The 26,127-nt window shown below is 47.4% G+C and overlaps 1 protein-coding gene across 3 annotated transcripts in view; it reads right to left on the bottom strand.

Moving 5' to 3' along the window:
- GPM6B (glycoprotein M6B) overlaps positions 1 to 26,127 on the bottom strand; it is a 182,814-nt gene that overhangs the window by 144,430 nt on the left and 12,257 nt on the right. Inside the window, exon 4 of one of the 3 annotated variants that reach the window (XM_037512692.1) lies at positions 18,208 to 18,702. The exons of the other annotated variants lie outside the window; for them this stretch is intronic. Within the exon in view, the coding sequence (XP_037368589.1) occupies positions 18,446 to 18,702 (257 nt within the window). The 3' untranslated portion in view covers positions 18,208 to 18,445. Of the gene's footprint in view, positions 1 to 18,207; positions 18,703 to 26,127 lie in introns of those variants that run through there. 3 annotated transcript variants of the gene reach the window in all.

The following is a 26,127-nucleotide window of genomic DNA, read 5'->3' as shown; positions in this document are numbered from 1 at the left end:
ATATTGGGACAATTTTTTTCTCTCGTGCATAATTTGCTGTTTTTCTTGAGTTTTCTGCCGTGAGCATGTTAGTCTTATAATCAGAAAGAAAGAAGTTTTCAAAGACTTTGCTTTCTGTTGAGTGCGGGCTCTTCGTGTGCTCCCACTTCCCACGCCCTCGTGCCCCGACCCTGGACTCCCTACAACCTGTTCTCCACACAGCAGCCAGGGGCATGTTCTTAAAATGGAAGCACAGATCTCAGTCTTTTATTCAGTAGTCTCCGGTTTTCCGTTGTCTTAAAGGAGGCATGTTCAGCAGAGTCGACAAAGCCCTGGGGCACCTGTTGCTGCCTCTTCTCACCGGTGCTCCCCGCTCCATGAGGGACTAGGTCAGACTGGCCTCCTTGCTGGGAACACCTGCCGTGGGGCCTTGGCACTGGCCATTCCAGGAAGGTGCTTCTTCCAATGCCAGCACGGCTACCACTCCCCACCTCTCTCCCTTTCCTCAGCGGGCCCTTCCTGGCCACCCAATCCAGATCTGTTCACCGTATTCTCACCCAGACATCCACCCCACGCTCCTGGAACCTCTTGCCAGGTTTGTGTTTCTTCTGTCTGCGGGATGCGTCCTCTCGACACAGCGAGCAGCCCACGTGCACACGGTGGACACTCACGCATAACTGCGCGACCTGGCCCTGGGCCTCTCCTAGCTCAGTTGCACTGCAATATGGGCACCTCGTCGTTTGTGCCATTTTCCCGCTTCCAAAACACTTTCTGGGCGGGGGTTGGCCCAGACAAGTGCAGCCGCCTCTGTGTCTGCGTGGTCACCACGGCGGGACATGTACGGACACACCAGAGAGGGTGCTGTGCGTGATGACATCTCTACTGGTTCTGTTTGAATACATTCAAACAGAAATACATTCACAAATACATTCACAAATACATTCCCGAAGTGGCCCTGACATTAAGATGTACTTTATGTCATTCGTTTTGACTTTTTGTTTTTGAAGGGGTGATGTCTTCACACACCTCAGTAGTCCAAAGACAGGGAAGGGGAGACAGCGAAAGCGTCCACTTGCGCCGGAGCTCGGTGTTCCGTGTCCTCCTCTGTGATGACGCGCAGTGGTTGCGTATGTGTTCTTGTGCAGAGAGTTTATTCCTTCCACCGCAAGCTGACCCACAATGTCTAGCTCTCAGGTTTTGCCCAAATGGCAGCCTACTATCACCATTCTGTGGCTCGCTTTTATCCTAGTCTAGCGAGGACATGACGCCGTGTCAGCACAGAAAGCTTCTCTTTCTCCTTGTGGCTGCAAGTGAATCCATGGTGGGCAAGCATCAGCATGCACTCAGTCCCTGCTGGTGGATATCTGTGCTGTTTCCACTCTTTCGCCATCATAAACCATGCTGGTACGTAAGTCCTTTTATACATATTCGAGTATATCTGTACTTGAAAACATTCCCAGAAATCAGTCATCGTTTTGTGCATTTATAATATGGCTGCACACCTTATTTTTGGGTAAGAAGACACAAGATTAAAAAGATGTTAAACTTCCACAAAGTAACATAAGGTTTCAATGTGATCCCATCCAAAATAGCTATAGCATCAAAATTTGGAACTTAAGTCGGCTCATGAAGACCCTTTGCTCCATGTGCTCTGGTGGCCCCATTTTGCACAAACAGACCTATCTTTGCATTTGCCCACAGGTCATTCTCAATCATTGCCTGTGCCTTCTCTGACCTCAACTCCTTCTTTATTTCTTATTAGCTTTGCTCCAGGCAAACTGGCCTCCTACCTCAGGGCCTTTGCACAGTTCATTCCCTTATCCCAACAGCCATGTTCTCAATGAGGTCTGTCCTGCCCAACTGGTTTTCAACTTCTCCACTTCCTACTTCCTTCCCTATTTCGTCTTTCTCCATCCCACTTATCACCCCAGCACTGTTTGTATTTGACTAACTGGCATCTGTCTCTCTCATAGCTGGAACATAGGCAGCATGTTGGCAGGGATAGCCCTTGTTCTGTTCACTGTTGTGCTTAGACCACTGCCCGGCACTTAATAGGTGTTTAGTCAGCATTTATCGATTTAGATAAACTGGTAAAGGGCTAGGAGAACTTGTGGGGAAATGATTAACAGGGAAGTGGTGACTATTAGCTTAACTAAATAGCAAATGTGTTAGCAAAAATAATTAAAATGGTTTCTGGAGCAAGAATAGATTGAGAGGAATAGAACAGAGTTGAGAAATAAACACAAATCCATATGAAAATTTAAAATATATTAAGTCACACATCAAATCAAAATAAGATAAGATGGATTATTCAATACATGATTTGGGAATACTTGTGTAGTCACTGGAATAAAACAAGATGACACCTCTCTATTTCCTCTTAGAGCAGTGGGACTGAAGATACATACAAAAAAAAAAAACCACAAAAAAATCTGAGACAAAAATTTGGGGGAATTAATTTGTATTCCTGGGGGTAGACTTACTATGCAGGACACCAAACTAAAAAGGTAGGTAGGAAAAGATTAATACATTTCAGTGAAAATTAAAAGGCACTGTAGGAAAAATTCCCATAATCAGAGTTAAAAGACAACACATACTAGCAATCACTTGGAGATATATCTGATTTATGACTAATTTCCTAAAGTGACAAAAGTCTCTTATAAATCAATAAGAATAAGATAAAGAACCTAATGGAAGAATGGGCTAGGACATGAATAAGCAGTTCTCAGAATAAGAAATCCTAATGGCCAATAAATAGTGACAAAATGCTTACTTTCATTTATAATTTAAAAAATGCAAATTAAAATGTCAAGAAAATACATTTTTTTCAATATCAGATTGGCAAAGATCCAACAATTTGTTAATAGCTACTACTGGCAAGGAAGAAAAAAAGGAGCTTCGCCTGCTGTTGGGGAGGGCAATTTCCAGCCAGCTCTTTGCAGAGGTTTGGCAATAGCTGTGAAATTAAAGCTGGACATGCTTTTGGAGGCAGCAATTCCAAGTCTAAGAATTTGTACCACAGGTGAAAAAAGATGATGGGCGTATTCAAGGATGTACATTGTAGTGTTGTTTGCGTTAAAAAAGTAAAAACCTTTTTGTCCAATATAAGGGAACACTGGTCAAATAAACTATTCTGCATCCAGACCATGGAATACTCTAGGGCCATTTAATAAATGGCCTGGGGGCTTTCACATGACCACGTGATTCAAGCTATAGGAAGTGCTAGCAACATGTGTGGTAGATCTCTATTTGTGATAGACTGGATAGCTGTATATACTATTGCAAATTATAAAACAATTTTCTGGAAAGATCCATAATGCTACTGCTGGGTAGTGGGACTTGGGTCTATATTGGGGGAGGCCAAACCTTGCCACTCATTTGATAGCCCCTTTCTGGTTATTAGATTCTAATCTGTGTTGTTTCTGTTTGGTAACTACTTCTACATCTACTGTGCTTTTTAAAAAAACTTCAAACATCTCACAATGGGCTACTGTAAGGAAAGACAGTCACCCACAGCAAAGTAGACAGAATTTGAGGGGATTGTGCCAAGTGAAGTTAGCAGAAAGACAAAGACAAATATCAGATGATTTTACACACTAAGGAAAAGCAGATAAACTGACAAAGGAAAATAAAAATTAACTGTAGACAGTGATAACCAAACTGAGGTTACCGGAGGTGAAGTGGGTGGGGAGAGGGAAAGAGAGCATACATGTATGGGGTTTTTGTTGTTTTTTCGTCAAAAATAGATAAATTAAATGAGTAGATGATCCCTATCTTCACACACACACACACACACACACACACACACACACACACACAGAGAGAGAATTAAGATAAAATCAATAAGCTGACTACCCCTATAACTATTAAAGAAATTGAATTTGCAATTTAAAAGTTCCCCTAAAAGGAGGTAGGCCCAGATGGTTTCCCTGGAGATTTCTACCAAACATTAAAAAAAAAAAACAGCTTGAAGCATCTTCTGAAAGAGCCCTATAGAAAACAGAAAGAGAAGTGACTACATGCAGGCAAATAGAAAGTCAGACAAAGCAAGTTATTAAAGGTGTCACAAAGCTAGGCAGAGAGTGAGTGACAGAAGCCGGTGGCTGTTCCCCATCTTGAATAGCCCAGACCTGGCTGTCCTCCATCTTGAATAGCCCAGCCCTCACATGCACTCTCTCACAGCATGGCTGGTGACAACATGTAGCAGAAAGGCTTAGGAGCAGTTGTAGGTCACAGACTCCAAATCATCGTAGCTCGAAAAGACAGAATTGATTTCCCTCAGAATACATGAGGACAGGGTGGTCCAGAGCTGGTGTGCTCTGTGCTTCGAAGTCCTCCGGGACCCAGACTCCTTTCATCTCATTGCTCCACCATCCCTAGGTGCCACCTTCCATCTGTGGTCTGGGATGAGGCCAGAACCCAGTCACCTCATCAGAAATCTGGGTGGTGGGAGAGAGACGGGGTGAAGAAGGAAACCGTACGAAGGCCTGTGCCGCCTCTTTCAGGGAAGGTGCCTGGCAGCAGCCAGGGGATACTGCTCAGACCTTGCTAGCCACACCTCACTGCAAGGGAGGCAGGGAAAATCTTTCCACGTGTCCGGGTGGACAACCAGGGCTTCCGTTACTATGGAGAAAGGGGCAACGAGCAGTCCCCATCACAAGTGGCCACAGTCTATCACTGCGATGTGTCCTCCATGTGTTCTTCCCAAATGCTGGTCTTCAGAACCGGTGCCAGCCCACAACAAAGTATTCGCTGGGTTTTGTTGAAATGTAAGCAAATTTGTGCAATGTGGTGAGTTTTGAGTAGGTTTTTTTTATTTATTTATTTATTTATTTATTTGTTTGTTTGTTTTTTGTTTATACATGCACTGGGTACAATCAGAAGCGCGGGAGGGTGAGAGAATTCACCAGAGCCAGAGCGGGGAGCAGAGCAGGCAGAAGGACCGAAGTACACTGCTGAGGGGAGCAGCGGGCTGCAGGAGAGGTCTGCGCGCCATGTGGGACCCTCCTCCGGTGGCCGGGGAGCAGCCGGGGATCGAACCGGCGCCGCAGAGGCTGCGTGCAGCTTCGCAACCCAGCACTCAACCGCTGCGCCACCGGGGAGGCCCAGTAGGTTTTTTTTTAAAAGGACCATCCATGGGAACTTCTGTGGCGTTCCCCAAGACACTGCTCACTTCTGCACCCTGCTCTGCCTGCGCCTGACTGCCTGACACCCCTTTGCTGGAGAGCAGGGGGCCATGTTTTCTCTAGGGTCCTCCTCCTACCCCAAGGATCTACCCAGGGTGGGAGAACAGCCTCCTCGGTGGCCCTGTGTGGGGTCCATATTAATTACAAGGTGTTTGGCAGCAAGTCAAGAGGCTTAAAGCATGAAGCAAACCATCTTATGTAACAAGAAGGCTGGAAGCAGATTCTCCTGCTTCGCCTCTTAGTCATGCATGCCTGCCGTGGCGCCAAGTGCCGCACTCGCTCGTGACGGCCTCCAGAACGGGGAGGCGTACTGCTTCTCTTTCGCTCACAGAGGAAACATCTTTCCAGAACCCTTCTCTTTAACAACTTATTGGTTGGGGTTGGCAGGGCCTCTCTGACCCCAGATACAACCATCCTGTTTCGCTGGGAGACATTTTGTTCAGGACTCAAGGACATAGCCTACATTTAATACACGTGTTTCTTTTTCCGTTTCTACAAAGGCCATCGTGGAACAGATTCTCTGTGCTTGCACTTTGCTTAATAGTGTATTTGGAGATATTTTGTTGCAATTTATTGCTAATTTCCTTGGCTTGGTTGTCTTTACCATGAAAAAGGTGAGCGTGAAAGAGAAAAATGGCTGCCGTGACTTGGCTAAAACCATGCCAAGTGACTTGTGTTTAGCTTATAAATTGAAAAGGCAAGCGGTTTATTCAGATTGCAGAGTTTGGTTCAAGGCATTTCAGGATGGTGTGATTTTCCTGTTAAAAACAAATGGGAATTTGCTTGGTGGTAAACTCAGGCAGTGTGTGGGCTGATCAGACAATAGAGTATGCAATCAATGGATTAGCCTCCTAGGATGAGTGCAGTAGAGAAGGCGGCTGCCTCTGAGGTAGGTGGGGCATGGCCATCTGCCCTGCACAGAGAGGGCAGACATCCTGGGCTCAGGCCCCAGTTCTGCCACTGACACACTGGGTCATTGTTAAAGCCTCTTGTGCTCTCAGGGCCTCTGTTTTCTTGTCTATTAGTGAGAACGGTTATGCCTACCCTGCCCCCACCCCCCCGCCGCCCCACAATGGGTTTGATGCATGGACCACCAGGCCTGCAAAACCAAATCCCTTCAGGGACTATGAAGGCCAATCCATGATTCAAGTAAGGCTGTAATAGGGAGTAGTGGGGACTACAGCTAACAGGGACAAAGATAGCATTGCTGAAATGTCAGTGGCTTTTTGATAAAAGGCTTATTTCTCACTCATATTACACTGTCCCTTCTTGGTACTACAACATGGGTAGCTGGATGCTGACCCCACATCCTCATTCATGCAGCCGGAGAGGGATCCATCCCCACTAAGGGCTCACGTCTTCCAAATGCTGGCATTGTTGAGGACTGGGGAAGAGGAAGGAAAAGTCGTGTACAGGCACTTCAAGTCTCCTGCTGGCGTTTCACCAGCCAAAGCAAGTCACATGGCTGGAGTACCTTTCAGGGCAGCCCCATGTGGTTGGGGCTGAGGACCAGAAATTGTGCCTAGCACGGACAGCGACCGGCAGCCTGCGTTCCTTTCTTCTGTCGCTCTGGCTCACTGGATGTGGACATGCTGCATCTGGCCTAGCTCTTGATCTCCTAGCTTTGTTCACATGAAGGTGGGCCTTCACTGAGCTTCCCTCCAGGCTGTTCCTTCCTCCTTGTTCTACTACAGTCCTATTCAGATCATCTGTTTCCTCATGTGAGTTTTGGCAGATTATCTTTCAAGGAATTGATCCATTTCATGTAGGTTATCAAATTTTGGGCATAGAGTTGTTCAGCGCAGTCCTTTATTACTTTTCATGGGATCGCTAGAGATCCTTGCTTTTATTTCTCATATCACTAATTTGTGCCTCATTTTTCTCTTAGCATTCTTTGTTCCTAATTTTATTTTCCACTCTTTTACTGTGTTTTATGATTTTAATTTAGCATTTATATGATTCCATTTTCTCTCTTTTCTTAGCACATCAGTTAATACTTTTACTTTTAAAAAAAGATTTATTAATTTATGCATACAAGAACTGGGGTACAGGCCAGAGGTGCGGGGGGTGAGAGGATTCACCAGAGACAGAGTGGGGAACAGAACAGGCAGACTGAAACACATTGCTGAGCAGCAGGTGAGACAGGAGAGGTCTGCACCAAGTGGATCAGCTCCCTGGCCGGGGATCGAACTCGTGCTGCAATGGCTGGGGACAGTCTCATAGGTTGCATCTTAACCCCTTGCGCCACCAGAGAGACCCCGATACTTTTACTTTTTTAAGTGGTTGTCCTAGAGCTTGAAATACACCCCAGGCCACTTTCAAATAGCACTAGACTCATTTCATAGGTAGCATGATACCTTATAACAACAAAATAAGTCTAATTCCTCCCTCTTGTCCCTTTTATGATTGCTATTCATTTCATTTATATGCAAGTATACATCACATGTATATACACAGCTACATACAAATATATATACCAGAATATAGAATTGAATACAGTTGCTATTATTATTTTGAACAGTTATGTTAGATCAATTAAGAATAAGAAAAATAAAAAGTAGAAAGTAAAATAATTTTATACACAAAAATCAACTCAAAATAGATAAAAGACTTGGATGTAAGACCTGAAGCCTTAAATTCCTAGAAGAAAACAAGGCGGTAAACTCATTGACTATTTGGATTTGACACCAAAAGCAAAGGCATTAAAAGCAAAAATCAACAAGTAGGACTACATAAAACAAAAAGCTTCTGTTCAGCAAAGGAAACCACCTACAAAATGAAATGGCAATGTATGGAATGGGAGAAAATATTTGCAAATCATATCTGATAAGCAATCAATATCCAAAATAAATAGAGAACTTATACATCTCAATAGCCCAAAACCTACAATCTGATTTAAAAATGGGTAGAAGATCTGAACAGATATTTTTCCAAAGAAGACACACAGATGGCCTGCAGGCCCACGAAGAGGTGCTCAACATCACTAACCGTCAGGGAAATACAAATCACAGCCACGAGATCCACCCCACACCTGTTAGAGCGGCTATCATCAAAAAGACAAATGTTGACAAGGATATGGAGAAAAGGCAGGCTTGTGCACCGTCAGTGGGAATGTAACCTGGTACAGGCATTATGGAAAGCAGCGTGGAGGTCCCTGAAAAAATTAGAACTACCACATGCTCCTGCAATTCCATTTCTGGGTATTTATCTGAAGAAACTGAAATCACAATCTGGAAAAGACATCTGTGTCTTCATGTGCATTGCAGTATTATTTACAATAGTGAGGATAAGAAAACAATCTAAGTGTTTACTGATGGATGAGTGGATAAACATCACACACACAGAAGAATATTACTCAGCCACAATAAAGACGGGAGCTTTGCCATTTGTGACATGAATGTACCTCAAGGGCTTCTATGTTAAATGAGATAAGCCAGCTCCAAAAAAAAAAAAAAAAAAATACTGTGTGACCTCACTTACATGTGGCAGCTAAAAACAAAACCAAACTCACAGAAATGGAACAGATTGGCGGTTGCCAGAGGCAGGGTGGGTGGGTGAAGGTGGTGTCAACTTCCAGTTATAAGATGAATAAATCTTGGGGTATAATGCACAGCATGGGGACTATATTTAATAGAACCGCATCATATATTTGAAAGTTGCCAAGAGTCCATCTTAAAAGCTCTCATCAGAAGAAAAAAATTTGTAGCTATGGGGTGATGGATATTAACTAAATTTATTGTGGAGCTCATTTCCTAATGTACATATATCAAACTATGTTGTACAGCTAACACTGATGTCATTATATCACAACTTTTTAAAATAAAAAGTAAAAAAAAAAATTAACGACCTGTGTTGGAATTTAGCTTCTAAAAGAGGTAGCTGAGGGCCTCCCCGGTGGCACAGTGGTTGAGCGCTGGGTTGCGAAGCTGCCCGCAGCCTCTGTAGTGTGGGTTCGATCCCCGGCCACTGGGCGAGGGTCCCACATGGTGCGCAGACCTCTCCAGCCGCCCACTGCTCCCCTCAGCAGTGTACTTCGTCGGTCTGCCTGTTCTGTTCCTGGCTCTGGCTCTGGTGAATTCTCTCACCCTCCTGCGCTTCTCACTGTACCCAGTGTTTGCATAAACAAATAAATAAATCTTAAAAAAAAAAATAAAAGAGGTAGCTGGGTAGGTTAACAAGACAATTGCTAACGGGCGGGTACTGTTTTCTGCTCTACAATCAGCCAACGTTTTCAAATGATTATTTCAGCACTGGTTTCCCACCTATGATTAGGCCTCATCGTCTTTGACCAAAATGCCTCACATGTTACCAGCTAGCACCCCAGCAAGACCACGGATCACCATCCCTCTCTGCGGATGCACAGCCACATTTCACAGTAACTATGAAATGAACAAGCTCAGACATTCTCGGTTCTTCCTTAAAGCAGACCGACTCTCTGTGCCCCTTGCACTTACAGGTACAGCTCTCTTAAAGCAAGCGTGTGGCTGTAAAGTGCAACCGAATTCTCTTTCCTGTAGAGATTCTGCTTCATTTAAAGTATGTTTATGCTAGTTAGACTCCTGCTGCTCTTTGGGCCAAGCACTCACTGAGCTGAGCTGGCAGAAGCTGGTGTGGAGTACCGCACGCTGCTGACCCAGCCCACTAGGCCTCGCTTCCCCCTGAGCATCCCCATCAAGCTCCTACAAAGAGCACAGAGGTTTGCAATCCAGGTGGGATAAATGTTTGGAAAGGCTAAGCCCCAGAGGTGAGCAAACAGGTGAATGGAACTACTTGACTGGTGAAAAAAATGTTCCAGAAAAAAAGATTTATCACGATACAAACACATGTGATTTCACTCATATGTGGCCCATAAAGAAAGAAAACAAACAGATGAACTCAATAAAACAAAAGCAAACTTGTAGACTGTAAGGCCAAATGAGTGGTTCCCAGAAGGGCGGGGGCAAGTCAGGCCACGGGGGACAATGGTGGGGGGACAGAACTGGACTTCCAGGGGTGAACTTAATGCAGTGGACACACACGTTGATTTCTAATGGTGCACACTTGAAACTTGTGTTGTACTAGAACGCAGTTACTCAGGAACAACTAAGCTCCCCCACCCCCCAAAACCTAACTGCCACCTCTGCTTGCTGTTGCAGCCTGCGCCACGGAATGAACACAAGCCTGGGCACTGAAGACAGAGAGATGTAAAGAAAATGCTTTTTTTTAAAAGAAGGCCAGCGTCATGCCTGAATTTGACAAAATTATGTAAGAAGGTGCCAGTGTTCTCTTCAGGATGGAAACGAGCCATCGACCACGTCCACGCTCCCTTGAACAATTAAACGGCAGTAAATTCACCAAATTTTGAAATGAAAAAAAAAAAAAAGAAAAAAAAGTTTTGACTTTACCCTCGCTCCCGCCTTCTGTGGCCACGTCCGCCCGCTCTCCTCCTTCTCTCCAAGGCGCAGCTCCGGTCTCTGGCAAGGCAGGTGTGTCGTGCTGGCCGCAAAGTCCCTGTTGTCGTTTGTCTGACAGTCTTGGTCGCCTTCACTTTTGAAAATAATTTCTCCAAGTACAGAATTCTAAGTTGATTTTTCCTCTCAACAGTTTAATATTCCAGCCCCCTCTTTCTGCTCACGTGGCTTCTAGGTGGGCCGGAACGCGCATCTCCGCCCCCCCTTAGGTAAGGCCTTTTGCCCTCTGGCTCCCTTCGGGACTTCTATCTTCGACTTCCTGTAAGTCGGTAATGACGAGCCAAGCTGGAGTTTATCCCACCTGGGACTGGGTCTCTGCGCTGCCTGGATCTGTGCTTGTGATACAGGGCAGCAAGGGGCACTAAACTGGCCCAGGACATGCCCCAATAGTTCACCAGTCACTGTCTGAGTTCTTCACCCGCGTGCAGTTGCAAGACCACTCAGGTTCAGAGAAAATAATAGGATTTGACAAACCAGGGAAAAGAGTCACTTGAGGCCATAAATGGCTGCTTACCTCACCCAAAGCCGTATCCAGTGTTTTAAAGTCCTAACAGAGGGCCCCCTGGTGGCACAGGGGTTAAGTCTCAGTGCTGTGAAGCTACCGGCAGCCACGGTTACACAAGTTTGATCCCTGGCCGGCCAGGATTCTGACCCACATGGTGCAGCAGACCTCTCCTGTCTCCCCGCTGCCCCCCTCAGCAGCGTCTTTTAGTCAGTCTGCCTGTTCTGCTCCCCACTCTGTTTCTGGTGCATCCTCTCACCTCCCGCACCTCTGGCCTGCACCCCAGCTCTTGTATGCATAAATAAATAAATTTTCAAAAAATAAAGTCCTAAACACAGAGGCTCCCAAGATGGCGTCTTCCCGCCACTGAGGCCTGGAGAACGCGGCAGCCAGACTATAGGCCGGGGCCCAACTCACAAGACAGCAGAAGACACAACCGAAGATGCGCCTGGAGCTGCCAAGATGCCCCAGCGCAGCACCCGTCAAGCGACACTCAAAACAGCAGCTGCAATGACCGAACGACCCGACAAACCTCCACACTCAGCTCAGCGAGACGCACGCTCCGGGTCTTCGCGTTCCCCTCAGGCTGTACCAGCAGCGGAACCGGGGCCGTTTCAGTCACTTGGCTACTTGGAAAGCCATCCTAACTTTTCCTCTCTGAGGCTGGCTGCTGGAGGCCTCTCCACTTTCCTCAGAGGCCCACACCAGCCGTTGGAAGGTCGACGCGGTGGGGGCAGAAATTGCTGACCCCAGAATCGCTGAAGATCCCCGAAATGCTGAAATCCTGAAAGCTGAATCCTGAACACTGAATGCTGGGGGCTGCTTCTGCAGTCCCCTGTATTTCTTATCAGTGTCCACCCCACCCATACTTTGTTCGCAGTTCCCTGGGGCGCTCCATCCTCCCCAGCACGACTGTCAGCTGTCCTGCAGTCCCTGGCTAGGTTCTGCCTTCTGTCCAGTGTCTGCACTCTTTGCTTTGCGGCATATACAGATTCATGCTTTTGCTTCTCGAGCGCGAGGCTTTTGGCTTCAGCTGTGATCACTAAACTGATTAGCTCATCAAAGGTATCCTTCATTTCTGTCACAGGGGTTTGATCTCTAGCACTTCTTCGGGTACTTTGTAGGATTTCCATCTCTGCTTACATGGCCCATCTGTTCTGACATGATATTTACTGTATCCTTTGGACCCTTCGCCCATTAACCATAGCTTTTTTAAGTGCAGTCTGATAATTCCAACATCCTGGCCCTGTCTGGTTCTCATGATTGCTTTGCTTCTTCAAGTATTTTTTTGCTTTGGGTATGCTTGTGATTTTTTCCTCCATAGCCAGACATGGTGCATCAGGGAAAAGGAACCACAGCAGGGAGGCTTCTAGAAAGGTGGTGCTAAGGCGAGGGAGCAGGAAGCATTTTATAACCCTCAGACTGTAACAGGAATCTCTGCAGAAAGGGGAGGTTCCAAGTTCCTTGCCGCACCTAATGAGGGTGGAGCTGAGCAGCAGGCGAAGCTACAGAAAACTCAAGACACAGGCGAGACGTGTGGAACAGAGGGACAGGTGAAGCAAAGGACCCATTTACTCCTTGACTTTGGACTTGCCTCAGAAACTTGGGGGGCGTGGAGGGGATATATGGAGTCGAGATGTGTAGACACTCGGAAGAGACACGGGTGGAAGAGCAGAGGTGACAGTGGCGGCCGTTACCTTGATCTGTTCTTTGGTTTTGCTCCTCTCATCCCAGACTCACCTGGTCCCTTCTGCCCCTTTCCTATAGTTCCCTGCCAGAAGGTGCCTTAGAATTGTACAAAGATCAGGCCTCAGTGGCCCCACTTGGAGCCAACCCTGCTCGGCTGGGCATTTACCCGAGGGGATGGGTAACTGGGTGTTCCATCGGAGAACTAGTCTCCTTCCTTCCCCTTCCTCTACGCACAATCATTCTATTAAAGTTCTTGTACACCAGGAGTTTGCTTTGTCTGTAAGTGGCTGGAGGGGCTGGCTGTTCTGGATCAGAGAGAAAAGAAATAGCTTGGGGCCTTGTTGAAATGCAGATTCTGACTCAGTAGGCCAGTGTGGGACTTGAGACACTGCATTTCTAACGAGCTCCTAATTGCTGCGGAGGCTGCTGCTCTGGCATCACTTTGAGTAGCAAGGTTGCACAAAGACCTAGGTCGATGGGACTGGAGCAAAGTGAGCAAGAAAAGAGAACTGAAGTCAGAAAGATAATAGGGGACCAGATCTTGCCAACCCGTAAGGGACACTGTAAACATAATGGACCAAACTGGGCCTCTCGCTCACGCCCAGAAGGCCAAACTCTGAATCATGAGAAAAGTCTACATGAAGAGTTTATTGCATGAGAGGCCAAGGGAGTCAGTTATTGGCATAGCACCCCAACAGCGCCAACTCCCCAAATGTGGGGAGGATGTGATTATAGAGGGAGGGAAGAAATGTGAGGGAGGTCAGGGTTTCGCATTCCCAGGCCCAAGGTGGTGCCGGGCCGTGTAGGTGATGTGAATTGGGGTGTTCTGCTTTCCCAGCGGGGTGCTTGCTCAGCCACCAGCAGATGTTTGTTTCCAATGCCACTATCAGCCCCAGAGGGCCACAGAATTTTTATTGGGATGTAACAGGATGGCTAGAACTCAATTCCGCCTATTCCTAATTTCTAGTGTAGTGGAATTTTGGTTTCACAGTGGGGATCTGACTACATAAGGACTTGGCCTGGTTAAATGAACTGGGCGCAGAGAAGCCACAAGACCTGGTTTGTTTGGAAGCACCTTGAGGAGCTGTGTTGAAGACAGACTGTAGGAAGGCCACAGGTGGCTAGGAGCCACTGGAAGCTTCCAGGGAGAGGTGGTGGTGCTTCGGACAAGGAGGCAGCCATGGGAACGTGAGAAGCCAGCAGCGCCAGCGGGACTCATGATGGGTGCATCGGAGTGAAGCGGAGCTTGCTAGAGCACCTGGGAGGCCGGAGTTGCCACTTGCACTCACCTCTCACCCCCGGCTCCTCTCCCAACGCCACTGCCTTCTCTCCAGCCTGGCCCTGTTAACGCTCATGACCGTAACTGCACTTGAATTGACAGGATCAACATCTTGGAAAGCGGCGTTGGTTAGTCCAGGCCTTTGGGAAGACATTGCTCGCCTACAGATCCACAGCCCCGCAGGGAAGATCCTTTGTAAACTGGCCTTTCCCACACCTCTGGGTCGGGGCTCCCCTCCATGAGCCCATCATTCTAGCCCAGGGCTCTGCCCTCTGCCATCACGATGTACATGTCAGGGAGGATGAAGAGGCGACATTTGTCCCTCCTGCCAGGGCTGCCCTATAGCCACCACGTTGTAGCCCATTTAAACACTTGGCTTCACTTTCGTTATCTGTGCTTTAAGCAAAACCCAAGCAAGTTTTGCTGCTCCCTCCTTGTTGGCTCACATTACCGACATCAGTGCTACTCACAGTGGAGTCCCTGGGCCAGCAGCATGAGCATCCCCTGCGAACTTGGTAGAAACGCAGGTCCGTGGGCCCCACCCCAGAGCAGAACCTGACAGCAGCCCCAGGAATCTGTGTGAGCTTCCCAGGTGACTCTTACACATGCTGAAGTTTGGGAGGCAGGGATAGTATCCGCCTCAAACTGAACGCCGGGGTGGGGGGGGCGACCCCGTATCTGAGAACGGCTCATCTAGTCCAGTGGGCTCAGGCCGGCTGCACAGGAGGATCACCCAAGAGCCTCAATAAAAACAGCAACGCCAGCAATCTGATCTGCATGGGCTGGGGCGGGATCCAAGCGATTCTAACGTGCAGCCAGGTCTGAGAACCCCAGGAGTCTGGCAGATGGATCTACATTCTGTTTCCCAGACACAACCGTATTTTCTGCCTCTCACTGTTCTCTTCCTGGAGCACCACCTCCATATTGCCAAATCTATCCATTCTAGGAATAGACTGAGCCCAAACACAGCGGCTCCTCAACCGGTCTCTGATCCTCTCAATTTCCTGAAGCATCTTACTTGTACTTTCCGCACTACTCAAATTCTCTATTGCCTTCATCACATTAAAACATTCAAACTCTTACTACACAACGTTTGGTATAATATCCATGTCTGGTCCCACTACATGTCTCCCAGCGGCCTAGAAAATGGTGAGTGCTTAACAAATGTTTAACAGCAAAGAATGATTTGTGCAGCCTGAGAGAATTCATTTGTTATGGAAGCCACACGGGTGTCTAAAATGACACTGGTAGCCAAATAAGATGCTTACATTGTTCTATTAAAATGAGGCCTCATTCAATCCAAGTGTCTCTCAAACTGTGATCTCCGGAGTCTTAGCGTTCTGTCATACACTAACAACTAGCTTGTGGAACAATGTTCTTTGGGCAAAAAATAAAAAAATTGAGAAGTCTTGTACTACATGATTCTGCACATTACTTTCCAGGTTGTTCTTCCATTCCTGGACCACAGCTTCTCAAGCCTTTTTTTTTTTTAATCACATCTTTTTTCATGGAGCTGAAATTCACACAACACAAAAGCAATCATTTTGAAGCAAACGCTTTTGTGGCATTTAGTGCATACAGTGTTGAGTAACCACCACCTCCGTCCAGCACCAACACATTTTCAACATGGGGAAAGGAAACCCTGACCCTTAGCTGTCACTCCCCGTTTCAGCCCCACCCCCAACCACTAGGCGTGCTGCTTCTTACTTTGGATCAATTTGCTCATCAGAAAATTGGGGACCATGCGTCATCAGGGTGGCAGGAGAACCAAGGAAGGTGATGTGTGTAAACTGTGCAGCACTAAGCACACAGGGTCCCTAATAAAGGTCTGATTCTTCACTTTCCCTTCAGTCTTGGCTTTCTGGTGTCCTAAATGTCAGATTCAAAAGAAAAAAAGAAAAAAAAACTTTACCCAGTTTCCCCAGTCACCATTTTAACTTTTGTCACATAATTAAAATGAGCCACTGTTTGTCAAAACAAAGAGATTAACACTGGCACAATCCCATTAAAAAATTAGACTATCTGGATATCAATCCTATATCCTTTTTCTATTCCAGGATCTAATCCAGGCTCCCATGTGGCCATTGGTCATCATGTCTCATTAGTGTCCTCTGTGACTCTTTGTCTTTCCTTGTTTTATGACCTTGCAGGTTTGAAAAACATTGGTCAGTGTTTTGTAGAATGGCCCTCAATGCGGGGTTATCTAAGGTTTGTTCATGATTAGATTGGGGTGTGGCTTTTGTTATTCAATCATCAAGCAGTATGGATTCATTTGTTTGTTTTATACTCTGGGTTACAACCCAATACCATGTTATTTATTTTGTTGCTCAAATTGTTCCAGTTTGGCCACTAGGAGCTCTTTTAGATCGGCTCCTGTGTCCTTTGAGATGCCCAAATGCCTTTTTTTTTTAAAATTATTATATTAGGTTTTGATGTACAGCTTGGTTTTCTTCCCAATCTATGCACTGAAATTACTTCATGGTCTTTTAGATTACAATGGTTTGTAGATCTTCAAGTCAAAATCAACTTCTCTGTTCTTAGTGGACCAGACCTTTCTGTGACAAAACTTTCTGAAAATTTACTACGGAATTTTTAAAACATAAACAAAGCTAGAGAAAAGAGCATGACAACTCTCCACGTAGCCATCACCCAGCTTCAACAGTCTCAACATTCTGCTGATCCTGTCTCCACTGCCACGTCTCCATGCTCTGCCACTGGAAAGACTTCAAGGAAATCCCAGTGTGACGCGAGCTCAATGCAGAGTTCAATATCTTTAACAGATAAGAACTTTTTGAGAAGCCGAACCACAAAACAATTGTTACAACAAAATTAGTAATTCTTTAATCTCCTCAGTGCACATTAAATTTGTCCCAATTATCTTTAATAAATTAATTTGTTTAAATTATCATCCATACAAAATCCACTCGTTACATACATCTTACAGCCCTTCCCTCACCCTTTGGACAACAGGGACAGGAGGCACTGAAAGGAGCCACGACTTCCCTTGGCCACAAAAGCAGCTGGGGGGACTGGCAGGGTGTTTTCTTTGAAGGCAGGTATGAGAGTCCTTTATAAAGAGGAACATTTCACTCTCAAATAGCTCAGAACCTGCTGCAATTATAAGCTCTGGTTGATCGGTGCTTGAATCACATTTATTTTCTATTTAGGTGTTTTGTGTTTAAAATACAAGAGAAATGTTGAATATTTGAAATGTTAGTCATGTCATGTGTCACCTCAGGAGAAGTTAATTTTGATTTTTGTCTGCAATACCCAAGCACAAATTGCAACTCCAGTAATAAAATGAGAGCTTAGAAAAATAAGCACCTGGGGCTGCTGAGAGTAACGTGTGCGTCTTAGGGCAGGGGCTGGAATGTGCAGCTGAGTGTTCTTGGGGAGAAACATGTCAATACTAAATCTTTTCCTCGCCCTTTGATGGATGCGCTAATCTTCTCGGGTCAACACCAGCTCCCCCGGCCCACGCACCACAGTAACTTATTTAAAAGGAAGCTGGCTTTTATAAATGGACTGTTCCATCAATTTTTAGACTTTCATTCTCAGAAATGTACTTTCTTCCAAACAGTATTTGCGATGCACAGTAAGCGCTCAATTATGCCTCTTCTACAACAGAGAAGGCAGAGGGGAGCAGGGCAGGAATTACTGTTCTCTGCTCTCCATTCTCTGTGGCATTCAAGCTCTGCTGAGATAACAGATAACCAAAATGTCAGACAAGGATTTTCACTCCATCAGGGGAGGGGCTGGCAGACCGGAGGCCAAATCTGGCCGATGGCCTGTTTTATAAAGTTTTATTAGCACACAGCTACACACATGCTTACTTACCAACTATGGCTGCTTTCACCCTGCAAGGGCGGAGCTGAGTGGGCGAGACCACGGTGTGCCCTGCAAAGCCCAGAATCTTCACTCTGGCCCTCTGTAGGAGACGTACCCTGCCCTGGGACTGGAGGGAAGCGGTACTTGTGTGGCTGCAGGCCTGGATCACTGTCAGTGGCCTGGATGAGTTCAGGTAGGAGAGGACAGCTAGTGACTCATCTAAGGTATCTGCATTGTTCAGATGGGTGAAAGATGGAGAAAATAGAAAAAAGGCAAAAAAAGACTAGGCAGTATTTATGAGAACTTTAATAAAATGGGTACTCTTCTGTCACTGACATCCCAAGCCACAGCGAGCAAAACTCCCATCTGCCACAGCACGCAGGCTGCCGACTGACACCTTCCACCCACGCAGCGGTGCCTGCTGGTGGACCTGCTTATTTTGGGGGGCCAAGTACCCTTTCCCAGAGAAAAGGCGCAGGAGGAGGCGAGGAGAGTGAATGCACTGGAGGGGGCTGGGGCCCCGCACCCGGGCTCAGAACTTGAGCGGGATGACCGGCCAGTACTTGGGCCGCTTGCGGTCACAGTGCTTGTCAAAGCTCAGTTGCACGGCCGCCTCCATGGCCTGGATCTTCGCTGCGCTGTCCCCATACAGGCGCTTCATCTCGGCCTGGCGCCGCTCACCAGGCCGCTCGGCCGGGGGCTCCACCGAGCGGCGCCGGTTGTGGTACAGGTCATGGTCGGCGTAGACATAGTCGTTCAGGCGCGCCTCGTCCAGCAGCTGCTGCCGCCCTGGGGAGGAGGAACACCCGGAGAGGGGCACGGTGACTTCCGGGGGCTTCTGCGGTGGCCTCCGTGCCCCTAGCTGGCCCGTTCAGCGGTGGCAGCTGAGGAGCTCGGGGCTTCCAGGGCCTGGCCCATACACTGCCATCCTAGTGAGCAGGGCTCGGCATACTTGGAAGGGGAAGGCAAAAGGAGAGGCACAAGGAGACACGTGGAAGGCACAAGGAGACACGTGGCCCCCAACTGTCAAACCTTTGCACCAGAGCCCTGACAATACAGGGGGGCAGGAAACCACCGGGCTGTCTTTCTTTTTGGCCCCCGTAGCCCCCCGACCCACTCGCCGCCTGCCCTCAGGGATGGCCGGCCCAGCTCGCTAGGTTTGAAGCACTGCCCCATGCCAGCAGGGAAATGAAGCTTCCCAGAAAGTCGGGGGTTGCAAGGAGTATTTCCCACAGCCAATGAGGGGAGTGGTGGGGGGAGGGGGTCACCTCATGGTCATCTGGAAAAGAGGGAGTGCGGCTAGCAGGAATGCAACCATGACTGAAGACTCTTCCTCGCAGCCAGAGCATACGCCAGGCCGGGCAAGGTGAGGCTAACAGAGTCAACACTTGCCTGGGGAAGAGGGCAGTTGGATACATGGAATTCAGACTCCGACTGACTGTCCTCTCCCTGCTGCATTAACACATCCATGCACTGACATCCTCAGTGTGTGATCTGAGCTTCCATGTCACTGCACAGGTTAGCTTAGGTTTAATTTCAAGGGATATTTAGTTATATGCTTTTTTTTAATCTTTTAAAATTTTTTTTTATTTTTTAAAGATTTATTTATTATTTATAAAGCACTGGGTACAGTCAGAAGCGCGGGAGGGTGAGAGAATTCACCAGAGTCAGAGCGGGGAGCAGAGCAGGCAGAAGGACCGAAGTACACTGCTGAGGGGAGCAGCGGTGGGCAGGAGAGGTCTGCGCGCCATGTGGGACCCTTGCCAGTGGCCAGGGATCGAACCTGCGCTGCAGAGGCTGCAGGCAGCCTTGCAACCCGGCGCTCAACCGCTGCGCCACCGGGGAGGCCCTAGTTATATGCTTTTGATGCTACTAATTTAAATGGATTCTTGTAAAGCAAGAAGTAATTATTCAATTTGGACTTCCCTCTATGCTTTCTACTATAACAAGAGTTACGCTCATCATTTTTATTCTTCTGTAAACAGAAGCAACAGCCAGATATCCACAAAACAACTTAGCGACTTCATAGGCTCGTGCAGATGACTGTGAAGAGCAGAGAAAGGGCTAGAAGTGGTGCACCTGGGAGCTGCTGCTGCCCAGACAAGTGCCACTAAGTGAGGAGTGGAGATGCCGTTGGGCAGCAAAGCAATGACGTCGATCATTCTCGTTAAGAAAAGGAGGGAGCAGCAGCAAAATAAGCCAGAAAGAAAAAGAAAAATACTGGATGGTCTCATGCATAGCAGGAATTTAGAAAACCTAAATAAGGGACCAGGAAAAAAACCTAATTATAATAAAGTAAAAGTCAAAATCAACAAACAACTATAAACCAGACACACTGGGGGGGGGGGAGTGGGAGAGAGGGGAGGGAGCAGGATCAAAAAAGGGGGGTGGGAGTTGTATGGGACTATAACCAAGATGAAAATGCATACATTGTGCAAAAATGAAAACTGATGTAAAAAATATATAAAATTAAAAAAAAGAATAAAAAAGAAAAAAGAAAAGAAAAAAAGAAAAGAAAAAAAAGGAGAGGAGGGAGCAGAAGGAAAGCTCAGAATGGAAGGGAACACAATGGCGAGCGTATCAAATGTGAGTGGAAAAGATATTTCTGTGGCTGTCGGTCACTCTCGTGCACCCCGAGCCCGACACACAGTAAACAGCACCTTGGAGGAGGAGGGAAGGAGCTTTATCAACTGGGGAACTTTATTACAGATGCACAGAGGTACAGGGTCACCCCACCTTAGTGCACACGCGATTTACTCTTCCCTAAGGGGGTAACACGTGGGTGAGCCAAGGCTGTGGAGCAAATGCGGTCGAGTGGCCGCCCTGTCCGTGGGAAGGAGACGGGACTGACTGGCTGTGAACTGCAGAACTAAACCAAGATAGTGGCCTAAATTGCCAGTGAATGGGCCGTCCACGAGCATTTGCTTCCCATTCTTGGAAGCATCAGGAGAGAAGAAGGGCTTGTGGGTGTGGAAATTCTACGCTCCAAGGACTACTCTTCTGAAGCTTTGGCATGTCCCGTCAGCCAACGACAAGATTCCCCCTGCCACCTAAGAGGGCCTTGGTCGCGTCGCCAACCTTGGGCTGTGTCTTGGGGGATGGGAAACCATCCCGAGGCGGGGGAGGGGGGGCTGCTGGGTGCATCAGTATCTGGAGGGGCGGGCTCCCAGGCCTCAGGCCTTCTGTGCTCAGATCTGTCTGCAGACTATCGTCAGCCTCACCAACGGAGTCAGCTACACAACAGATGTTTGACTTCCTGTCTAGATCTGAGTTTGGAAGTTCGACTAAACACAGGAATCGGCCCTATCTTGGGAGGTGTTGCTTTCTGCCAATGGGAATATGTGAATATAACCTTTTTATTTTTGTAGTTTTCTTTCCCTCCCAATTTAACATGGTTATAATTATGTTTCTTTCTGTTAACCTGCTGCCAAAAACTAACTTACAGCTATCAAAAGGGTGCAACAGTTATACCCCGCGAGGGGTTTTCTCTTTGGGGTGACATCCATGGATAAAGCACGACGCTAGTACGAAGTAAGTGGCCGGAAGGCCATGCGGCCTGGGTCTTCTCCCCAGTTCCCACTCAGCATGTGCCTGGGTTACCATCGAGGGGTTTAGTTCATGTGTAAGAATAAAGTAAAAGACACAGCCTCTGCCCTCACTTGGTTCCATCTACCTGCTTTCTACCCAGGTTTCCTCAGGAAAATTTAAGGCCCGACCTGTGTCCCGTCCCTGCTGTGCAAGATGGCTGGGGTCCTGCAGAGTGGGTAGGTGCCCTAAAACCCGGGTCCACTGGCAGGAAGCCTGTCCCCTGCATCTCCCCTGTTCCGGGGAGGTTCACTGTCACTTTTGTTCCGGGAAATGATGGTCCACAGAGAGTGAGGACAAACACATTAGTTTTTTTCCAGATGCTGATAAAGAGAAATGATGAGAAGCCAGGGATAGAGAAACAGATGTCCAAGATGCTGGGCAGAGCCTTCATGGCCGGAGTTTGGGACACAGGGCCAGGGCCACCAAGTTGTTGGGGTCTGACCTTGTTTCCTCACATTTAAGTCTTTCCTCAACTTCAGCTAACTAAGGAGAAGAGTGCTAAGGCTGGAACCCAAATCTGAAAGCCAGTCAGCTTAAACAATCCTCTCAGACTGCGCTGGAGGCCACAGCTAGCATCTGAGAGAACGTCAGTGTCACTGACTGAGGGGATCAAGCAATCCTCAGATCAGAATCTGCTTGTTCTGTTTTCCAGTTATGCTTCCTCCCAATGACAGGCTAGGTTCTCAGTCACTGGCAGTTTTTCTTCCTGTCAAAACAAGGTGAGGGCTCAGTCAGCCAGATGGAGAATCATCTGACTGGAGCAGAGAGGAAGAGCGGCAGCTGCTGATGTGACAGACAGCTCCCTGCCACAGGGCAGGTGGGCATTTTTGCTGAGCAGCTGTGGGACTCCATGTCACCAAGCACCTTTTCCTGTAGGCCACGTGGCCAAGGGCAACTTGCTTTAGTACACAGCAGACTTTGTGAGATTTCAGCTTTCAAACAGTGATATAGCGGGCTAGTGTGCCCCACAATTCACATTTACCTGGCACCTCAGAACCTGACCTGATTTGCAGGTGTGATTAAAGGAGGGATTGAGATGAGATGATGTAAGAGGAGGGTGGATCCTAAGTCCAGTGAGGGCCCTGAAAAGGACCACAGAGGTGTGGGGCGGGTGCTACGTGGAGACGGAGGCCCAGGACCACAGAGACGCTGTCAAGCGCCAGCTGCCACCAGTGGCGTGAGCGGCAAGGCCTTGAGCCTTTGGTAGAGTGTGGCCCTGCTGACACTGGATTTTGGCCAACTCACCCGCAGAACTGTGAGAACACACATCTGTGTTTTAAGTCACCCAGCTGTGGTGATCTGTTAGCGCAGCAGGAGGAAACTCATCAAGGGTTATCGTGCATATGGGGTTAAAACCAGAAAGAACGACAGGATTACGTGTACAAAGGAGAAACCAGTGGAGTGCTGGGCACAGCGCTCAGAGGCTCAGCACTCTTCCCTCCTCTGTACATTTACAAGTGTCTCCAATGTAGGCCTGGGGTCTACAGGGGCCTGAGGCAGCCACGAAAGAGACCTGGTCTTCAGCGACCCACTGAGGCAGAACATTAAGAGTCCTCAGATAATCAGCCCTAGGCAGAACATGGCGGAGGACAAAGCACTGAGACAAACGAGTACCAGCTTGTGATTTCCCCTCATTTTTCTAGAAGGAGAGAGCCTCTGCCTTGTGCCAGAAAGAATGATATCAACACACCCGAGATTAGACCAAGGAGCCTCGTATCTGGCTTGTTGGCCACATGTTGAGAACACAGGTGCCAGCTGGGCAAATGGAGCCCCTCCCAATGGGTCCCCCATTCGTGCCTGGCACCTCCACTTCAACAAAGGTGATCTCCAAGCCAGTGGGCAATCAGCATTTTCCACTTCTAGAAGGAAAGTGCATTCCCATCTCTCCCCCTTCCACGTCCTTCGACCTCTCCCACTTCCAAACATCTGACTGGACCAAGCACACGCTGAGGGTGGAGCCGTGCTCCATTAGCAGGATCCTCATTCAAACCTCATGGGCTCAGCCAGAAGGGCACACTGAGTGCTGGCCTAGGGGCTTCCAGGGCCTGGCTTTTCCACAGGGAAGAATGAGGGAGAAGCAGATGGCCTCCAGCAGACCAAGAAAAGACTCACTGTGAAAGTCAGACTGCAGGCCTTCCACTTGGGGTCATGATACAACTGGGGAGCTGCCCCCTCCACGGCAGAGGGACACATCTGGCCTCTGAGGAGAACAGCATGCTGTCTAAGTGGGTGTCTAAATGGGGAGTGGATTTTCACCGCAGTTGATGCCCTCCCACGAAGCCGAGAGCCCACTCCATGTGGCCACCGCCCCCCACAACCGGGTGGAGGCTTCCTCTTCCCATCAAGGTGGCTACCTGCACTGGCTGAAGTGACCAAGGATGGCACCATGGACAGCTCCTCTAGCGGTCACTTCGCGTTTGTCTCCTTTTCGCACCTGGGCTTGAGGTCTTCCTGAATGCGTGGCTGTTTGGGCTCAACATCCACTCGAAACCCAGGGGATAAATAAACAACAGGCTCAAGCCCACCCAGCAGTGCTTGCTTCAGGGGCACGGGGTACTTCTAAACTGGGGTGACACCTGCCACTTCTTCTCCCTCTGAGTATTAGGCACATGAACTTGCAGTCTCAACTGGTGGTTACTTACCATTAAAAAAAAAAAAAAGGAAACTTTTTTTTTAACAATAAATATCTTTCCTAAGAGATGGAAAACACAACTGACCTTTAAAGTTTCACTGTCTGCTTTCCCCCAAGTACTGTTCCCACTGAAGCTTCAGATAATGGAATTATTTTATTAGGAAATAATGACATACAATCAAAAGCACACTGGCTCTCGCTGCACAAAAAGAGTCCTTTATCCTACTCATTTTTTTGTTATCATTGACGCATGTTAAATTAGAGATTATCTGGAGGAGTGGTAATCGCAAACAAGGACATGCTGTCCAGTCGGAAGGATTACACCCTAAGAACTCATTCAATTAGACCTAGAAGATGAGGTGTTGTAAGCCATGTCTGCTCCTGCGGAGGTGAATAATACCGAAGAGCAGAATCTGTCAGTTTAGCTGCATTTTCCCTGGTTATTTAGTCGTAATTTAGAAAATTATGTGTTCTCGGGATGATTCATGCTTAAAGCTGAACTTGTCCTTACTGAATAAAAGCAAAACAAAACAACCGTGGGCGAAGGTGCACGCTGCTCGCGTCCCTCATCTCCTTTAAGACCTTTTCCAGCTGTGGCCACAACCAAAGCTCCGTGAATGTCACAGGCGAAGGTAATGGCGTGAAGCACCACGGGCAGCGACACTACTCATATCTGAGTCCATCACTCATGGCTGCTCAAAGGAACTGGTATTCATCCTCTACACCCCCTAAGGGCTGGGGTAAGATAATGCTGCGGAACTGCCACCCATTACCGCTGGTGGTGCAGGGTCAGGCCCTGGCAGCTTCTAACAGCGCCCAAGAGGCCTGTTCTCACCAGCGCCAGGCCATCCTCACGTCTTCCGGGGGCGAGACGACGCTTGCAGGGCAGATTGCAGGCCACAAGGGCATCGCAGAGACCCCAGGATGGTAGTTTTGATGATGCTACAGCTACTAATTTTTTTTTTTTTTTTAGTTTTTTTCCCTTTAATGTGTGAATTTTTTAACTTAAATATAATTTTTTTTAAATTAATAAATTTTATTTTTATATTCCCCATACAATTGCAATCCCCCCATTCTGACCCCAATCCCTCCCCTCCCGCCCCCACCCCCCAAAAAGTATCTCTGGTTCATAGTTTTTGTTGATTTTGATTTTCACTTTCTTATAGTTATTCATTTTCCTGGTCCCTTATTTAAGTTTTCTAGATCCCTGCTATGAGTGAGACCATCCGGTATTTTTCTTTTTCTTTTTGGCTTATTTCACTGAGCATGATACAGCTACTAATTTTGAAAGCACAAAGAAGCAGAAGCTCAATGTGTTTCGTGCTGTCATTACTAATATAAAGTGGGCTTATGTATCAACAATGTGTCTACTGTATGGAGTTAAGGCAAGCAAACAATGTCCTGGAAATAGAAATAAAAGTTGTGCTCAAGACTCCTTGGATGAAATTGTGTTAATGACTAATTTGACAGACACTGAAACTTTAATTTAATGTTAATGTTAATTTAAACTTTAATGTTAATGCTTTGGATAATCTAAATCAATTTAAGAGTTTGAAAGTGCTGCCCAGTGCAGACACATATGACTTTTTTTGAAGTCACAGAACATCTTTATTAAAAATATGCAGAATATTGACCAAGCACTATTCCAGACCAAGATGACCAATCTGAAGCTAGTTTATGGCTAGTGGACACCGAAGGGCGAGCTATCAGCTATGACCGCAACCGATACCGATCGGGCACTCACTGCAACTGCTCTATAGCTTCTGTCATCTCATTTAATCTCATAATTAGCACCCATTAATCAGGATTCCCATTTCACAGGTGAGGAGACTGAGGCACAGATTGGTCAGGGCAGGCAGCCCCACCAGAGGTTAAGAACCTCCAGGTAGTAAGTGGTGGGATGAGGCTGGAGCCCCATAGTCCGAGCAGTTCTGCCACAGCTGCCTCTAAATGTCTCTCACAATAGCGTAAATGTGGGGGAGTAAGGGTTAGGA

The sequence above is a fragment of the Talpa occidentalis genome, unplaced genomic scaffold, assembly GCF_014898055.3.
Source record: "Talpa occidentalis isolate TD23 unplaced genomic scaffold, MPIMG_talOcc4v2.1 talOcc4.15, whole genome shotgun sequence".
Classification (NCBI taxonomy): Eukaryota; Metazoa; Chordata; class Mammalia; order Eulipotyphla; family Talpidae; genus Talpa; species Talpa occidentalis.
The sequence above is the reverse complement of the archived record's forward strand: the minus strand, read 5'-3'. Positions and strand labels throughout refer to the sequence as shown.